Source organism: Chinchilla lanigera, unplaced genomic scaffold, assembly GCF_000276665.1.
Source record: "Chinchilla lanigera isolate Chin_1 unplaced genomic scaffold, ChiLan1.0 scaffold00031, whole genome shotgun sequence".
Taxonomy (NCBI): Eukaryota; Metazoa; Chordata; class Mammalia; order Rodentia; family Chinchillidae; genus Chinchilla; species Chinchilla lanigera.
The window spans coordinates 4,874,072-4,881,240 of NW_004955432.1; the positions used below are offsets into that span (position 1 = coordinate 4,874,072).

Consider the following 7,169-nt stretch of genomic DNA (forward strand, 5'->3'; position numbering starts at 1 on the left):
TCGTATGGATAAAGGTGGCAAAGTCCTCCATGAGCAGGTGGTCGGAAGATAACAGTATCGACAAAGAATTCTAGTCAACAGTTTAAGCAATCATAAACTGTCATAAACAATTACAGCAACTAAAAGCAACTAAGTATGAATGGGCAAAGTCTGGCCCTGGGCTTGCCTACTTATTAGTTATGTGACTCTGTGATTTTAATTGCAGTTTTAAACTTCTCTGAGTCTGTTTCTTCATCAGGAACACAAGGATAACATTAGCTTCTTCATCATAGGGTTACTGTGAGGACAAATCAAATAATGCATGTAGGGTACGTAACTATCTAGTACTTAATGCTGATAGTTATCATCTAATACTAATGCTTCAATAAGATACATACTGGAGAGCTTGGGTTGAATCTGCAGTACAATTCTGGCAAACATAGATAATCTTTAAGGGGTTCATTTTGTGAAGGAATTTCAGCCCAACATTCTTAATCTTATTTCTGCTTTTCCCATTTCTTCACTTGCTATCAAGTTTATTCTACATTTGTGTTTCTACAAATGCTTATATGAAGCCTGATATAAATAAAAACTAGTTTAAAAAAAGTTCGATTTTATTTTTTCTTTCAACACTCTGTGTAAACTAAAGTCTGAGTAAAACTAAGTTACCAGGTATTGTGTGCAGGAAAGAGTTCTGCTGTGTGTAGAAAGACCTACGAGTAAGGTTAACCCTTGGCTGGCACCTGAACTTGGACATGGGGATGGCCACCACCAGTCCCATGAGTAAAGGTGGCCAAACTGTTTAGACAAGCTGTGGTTTATGCTGAACATCTTCCTTTTTCTGGCTGTGGAATTTGCACATGCTGAAAAGAAGGTGCCAATATGATCAGCACCCATAAAAACCCTGGGGCATTGGGTCTGCGACTTCAGTCATTCCTGTTGCTAAAGTTATTGCTGAGGAAAAAAATGGGAGTAACTACACTACAAGAGGACCCTGACAGCCTGTGCCTGGTTTCCAGGACATACCTCCCCCTATGTGCTTCTGTCACGGTTAGTTTTGCTTGTTATTATTTTGTTATCATAAATCTTAGCTCTACCCTTGCAAATGGGCAGTATCACAGCCAGTGAGATTTATAGCTGGTGTACTTATTGCTAATTGAAAACATTTCCCAGTGAGGACAAAGACATGCAGAGTCCTGTGAGTCCTCTTGGCAAGTCATCAAAAGTGGGGCTGTTGGAGCTCCCCAGTACACCTGCATCCTGACCCTCCCTAGAAGCTGAAAGTGTAAGCACTGCGGCAAGACCATTCTACCATTAAACTTCCTGACCCTGGCCCTGTGTTCATAGGTTTTATAGACAAGTTGGATTCACAGTTTTCTAGTCAACTCTTTAAGAAAAAGACAGGGGAATAAACCACCTAAGTATTACAGCATTAGAGAGCTTAAAATGTCTGATGTCTATCCTGGCTTCGCTGTGTGTCCTGAGGCAAGTCCATATCCGGCCTCATTTCTTCACCAGTAAAACTTTAATAATAGTATCTACTTCAAACAGAATTTTAAAGTTATAAGACTGTAAAGTCCTTAAAACAATTCTTTGCACACAGCACTATGGATGTGTTATTCTCTTACATTAAAACTCCATATTTCTACTCTGTAATATTGTTAATATTACCTCTATAGAGTAGGTCTGTTACATTTTGTAAAATAAAAAATAAAAAAATCCTAAGTTTTAAAAAATTAAGCTACAAATAGTAAAAACTAATGTAGAGGGCTGGAGGTCACAGTATGTATGACATTCGGTTCCCAGCACCAAAAAAAGAAAAGAAGGAAAAGAAATAGATACCAAAACAAAAAACTAAACAATAAAAGACAGAAATGTCTCTATGTCAAAACAACAAAAGTAAAATTAAATGTAGGGGCAAATCCAATTTTAAAATAAAAGTTTCTTTCCACAAGAATGTAAAAATGAGGACCAGAGATTTAGCTCAGTGGCATAGCACCTGCCTGGCAAGCATGAGGTCCTGAGTTTGATTCCCAGTACCCAAAAGAAAAAAAAAGAATGTAACATTGAAGGGTTAAACTACAACTGTCATTCGGCGATTCGGATAGTTCTCCTCTGAATGACTGCGCATCTAGTCTCATCTCCCCTAACCCCAAAGGAGGCAGAGACAATAAGAGCAACATCAGCAACGGCATGAGGGTGAAGAGGGCACAGACAGCCAAGAGTGCTCAGTGCCAAAGTCCTGTGAGTGGTGTTTCCTACCCATAACGATGTTTATTTTCAAATATTGAAATCCATTTTCCTGACATTCCACCCTTTCCTCCCCATTGTAAAAAATGCTTGCTGGATAATGAGTGAATTATAAAGGGCATGTTACAAAACTTAATGTGTTCAAATAGTTTCCAGGTACCAGTTCCTGGGACAGTTCACCTCAAAAGTACACCTAAGTTCACCTGTGTGCTTTTAGAATAAAAGAGGTAAAGACCGAGGGAGCTAGAGAAAATCAATTAAAACCATACTCATAAATTCTTATTTAATTGTAAGATTAAAGAAAACCTAAATAATCATCATGAAACCAGAAAATGTAACAGAAATTATGTTAAGGTTTTCAAATTCTAGATTTTTAGCTACTCAGCAAAGAGAATGATGGCATATGCTAAGTCACTGTAATAAATAGTCCATTGCTGCCTTTTATTATTATTACCTGCTCTTAGCACTTTGATCTCAAACTGCCAGGATTACAGAGCCGTTAAAGATGACACACAATACAGCAGGCTTGCTCTATCCCAACAGCAAAGACCATCAGTCAGGGAAATGTTTGTGTAAGTCACAGGCCCCTGGCAACATAACTAACCACTGAAATCTACTTCAGCAAGGGTGGCCGCAGATATTCCATTCACATGGCCAATTATGATGAGCATTTCTCTGAAAATAAGTTAAATCCAACCATTCACTTTGCCTTTAATTACCAGATTATCTAAGAAGTACCTCTTTTCTAAGGGAGGAAAAGCTAGCTTTTCAAAGTATTTTGAATAGGGAACAAATCCAAAACTCACCATGGTAAATATACTGACAGTTGGTTTCTTTTCCTTCTTCTTTTTACTAAAAAAAAATAAATAAATAAATAAAGGAATTACACAAAACTTTTTAAAAATATACAATTTTTTAAATCATTAAATTAACGTTCAGTGCTTATATTTAGTGACAATTAGAACAAACATGTTTATATTATTCAGTAAAAAATAAGTTAATAATATACAATTTATGAGGTTTAAACATAAATATGTTTCCATGTCTCTTAGATATCTATGTACACAGTTATCACCGGATGTTGGGATTTCTATAACAAAGTGTTTTTCCATGTGCCATGCCTATTTCCTAGTTCTCTATGATGAACACACATACATCTATCACAATTAGAAAAGAATCCATACTAAAACAAGTGTTTTCTCTCTTTAAACACAAAATCACTCATTTACTGTGAAATAAATTTTCTCAATTACTGTCTGAGTAATTCCAAAAGTAGTCTGTGAAATGTGAAAATGCCATTCAGAGGCATTAAAAGGCCAGCTATTATTCTGAATCCAGATTCAAGCGACCCTAACTCAGGAACCAAAGCTCTCCACTGTCTGCCGCTGCCATCTCAGACCTGAGAGCAAACTAACCAGAACAAACCAGCCTCAATTTCACATATAGAAAAGAAAGACTATTTTAGAAAACGGCATTATTTTTGCTGAGACTTTTAAATTCAGAAGAAGGAAAGCTTCCTACAGAAAAAGTCCAGCTCTAGCTTTGTAGCAGTGTTGGACAAGAACACAGGAGCATCTTCAGGTTTGGTCCCACCCTAATCCCAGGGAAGGCCCAGTGTCAGTAGCCCTGGCGATAGCAGAGGGTGAAATAGACATAAATAGTTGAGTTTTTAGCTCTGAGAGGTTCATTTTTTTTGTTTTATCCTCTAAAACTGATGCTACTTTGGCAAATGTATAGTGTCAATAGTATTTATAATATTTCAAACAGTGGCTAAGTAAGAATTTTCCACATATGATTCATAAATAACTCTCAGGCAGGCAAAACTTTGTCCTTTTAGGGATAAGAAAACCACAGAAGAGGGAGAAGAGTTAGCTGCCTTGTCCAAGGTCCCACTGCTGGAAGAAAGCTAAGACTTAAACTGTAAAGTCTGTCCCCTGAAAATCAAACTGCTAAGGTGTAACCGCTAAGGTCTGAGAAACTGTGCTGCACGGAAAAACATCTTCACAGGAACTCTCACCCCTACCATTTAGCTCCATCAGCAGGAAACATTTTCCAGAGGCAAGTCGCTCATGAAACATCATTTTAACGAAGAATGCTTGTATGATACAGACACTCCAGATTGCATAATCGATTAGCAAAGCCAAATGCTTCCTACAATCCCATGTGAAAATGCATAATTTTAAGGACAGATTAAAATCAACGGTGACGAGCATAAGTGAGTAAGAACTATTAATTTGTTTTAAATCTCTTCTTTGAAGTCTTTAGGTGATGATAGTCACAGTGTAGGATCAAAAAGCATTGTTTGTCATTTCCCTCCATACATCTTCAATACTTCTCACTCAAATATATCTATGTCTTAAGAGCATACTTCTGTAAATGACCATGTTTTGAAAAAACAATTAGAAACAAAAAATAGTGGTGCTTGCCTGTAATCTCAGCTCTGGGAGGCTGAGGCAGGAGGATCACAAGTTTGAGGGCTGGGAATGTAGCTCAGTGCAAAAACCATAGGTTCAATCTCCAATAATGAGGGAAAAAAAATAAAGTACCCCCTACTCTGTGGAATCTTTTTCTTTGTTTATGGGGAAAATTTTACTGTGAAAAAATTTACATCAATGAAAACACTGAAAGAATAGCATAATGACGTCTCATATAATCAACCTATATTCATCAGTTACTAACATTTGGATCACACTTTCTTTTATAAGAAAGTATATATTATCATTTATTAACATTTGGCTCAACTATTTAAAATTAAATTGCAAATATTATGGCACCCACATGTTTTACCTAATTTTGGTATCATTTAGTACCAATTCACACTTGCCAAGAATGTTTTCTGTGTCTCTCTCCTCAGCTCTGATTTAATCAAACTTCATACGTTACATTTAGTGCTCACCTCTCTTCAGTTTCTCTTAATCTACCTTTCATCCTTTTCAGAGTACTAACATTTTTAAAGAGACAAGAGCAATTCTTTTATAGAATACCTCACATCTTAGATATATCTGAATATAAGTGGAGCTGTACAGTAAAAATACATACTTTGGAAGACTTAGCCTAAACAAGAGAATGCAAACATTCTTATCAATAATTTTGACTACGTGTATAAATAATTTGGATACATTATTCCATTAATTTCTCACAATTTACTTCATCTGTTCCCTTTTATTTTTAATGTTAGTGCTAGAAATTTAAAAAATACAAATGTGGCCCATATTACATTGGTTGACAGGACCGGTCTACAAGGTTGATTGGATTCAGATTAAATATTTTTGCAAATATACTATCTATGTGGAGTTGAGTAATTTAATACAGTCAGTTCCAGCCTCAGTGATACTAAGTTTGGTCACCACAAGAAAATGCCAACCGGAAAATCTAATTGGAAAAGCGCATTTCCTTTCTTCCCATTAGGAACAAGTGTGGAGATAATTATCAGACACAACTTTGTTCTGAATGATTTAAGATACAGCCACAGTAAATCCTTGCCTCAATCAATAATGGCAACGCAGGCTCCAGTATGACATGTACAGGTTCACTTTTCTGTGAAGAAGTTTCCTTTATTTTCTCTGCCTCTCATACACTTACAGATTCCCTCAGTTGTATTTAGTGTCTCAGAATTATTAATTTCCTTGATGCTCAAACTGTCCCAAACTTGGCTAGGGACACCTCTAAGCCCCTGCCCCTGTGCGCTCTGATTTCTCTATTGAACTCCTTGTCTGGGGTACTACTCGGGCGCACTCTGTATTTTCCCTGCCCCAAACCGAGCTCCAAGTCGCTGCTTTTCTAAGGGCTGCTCGTTCTTTTTAGTAAGAAATGGTATTCAGAAACCCACACCTGGCACTAAGAACGCTTATTTCTACAGTTCTTTCTTTCTTTCTTTCTTTTTTTTTTTTGAATTATTCTTTCTGGTACCAGGAATCGAACTCATGACCTTGCGCTTGCCAGGCAGGCGCTCTGCCGCTGAGCTAAATCCCCAGCCCCTCTACAGTCCTTTCAACGCGCTGAAAATGAATGATTAAAAAAATCGTGACTTCATATTGAGGTTTCCAATTCAAATTTCACAATACTTTTTAAATATTTGATTTACACACATATTTTTCCCTTTACACTGGAAAGTTTGGTTTTACTTATTACCACATTTACTAACTTGTTTTATCTTACAATTTACATTACTTTTCTAAAACTTTTTTAGGGGGGCTGGGGATTTAGCTCAGCGGCAAAAGCGCCTGCCTGGCAAGCGCAAAGTCGTGAGTTCGGTTCCCGGTACCAGAGAAAAACCAAAACCTAAATAAATAAATAAAACTTTTTTTTACTAACAATGAACCTACTGAGTGAAGTTTAGAATTTCCCATATAGGCAGAGTACCACGAACAGAATGTGCTTAAAATAACTATTTCTTCTCTGTGGTTACATGACCATTTTATGTACACATATTTATTCCCTGTTACAACTACACAAAGTGAAAAGCAACCTGAATGTAGTGTTGGCTTTCTGTATTCTTCTGCTGAGCCACCGGCAGGCACCGCTCCGTGCTTGTTAATCATTAGCAAGATGCTGGACCCACAGCAAAGCCCAGGCAGAGTCTGTCTCAAGTGCGCGCAACACAGAACAAAGTAGAACACAACAGAAAGGGTGATGCGACCCATGGGCTGTCTGGAGGTGGAACCGCGCGGCCTCATCCAGACCCGGGGCGCCAAGGATTTTCTGCCCCAAGCGGGGCACCGCGTCCAAGGGCTGCCTTGGGCGGTGAAGTTTGGAATAATCGCCGTCGTCCCGTTATGCAGCGCAGAGCTGCGGGCTAAAAGCACATGCCTGGGTCTCGCACACCAAGAAAGGAAAGCAAGCCGGCTACCTTTTCTCGCCCATTTTCGCCGTCTTCCCCGCTCCTCCACTGGGGTCCTCTCCACCACCCTGCCGACCTGGGAGACGCGGCGGCCGCGGGC

At 38.3% G+C, this 7,169-nt stretch overlaps 1 protein-coding gene across 1 annotated transcript in view; it reads right to left on the reverse strand.

Moving 5' to 3' along the window:
• Positions 1-7,169, reverse strand: part of LOC102016302 (multidrug resistance protein 1-like) — a gene marked incomplete at its 5' end in the record, with an annotated part of 83,679 nt that extends 76,510 nt beyond the window's left edge. Inside the window, 2 exon segments of the mRNA XM_013516023.1 lie at positions 3,036-3,081; positions 7,079-7,169. Coding sequence (XP_013371477.1) covers positions 3,036-3,081; positions 7,079-7,092 — 60 coding nt within the window.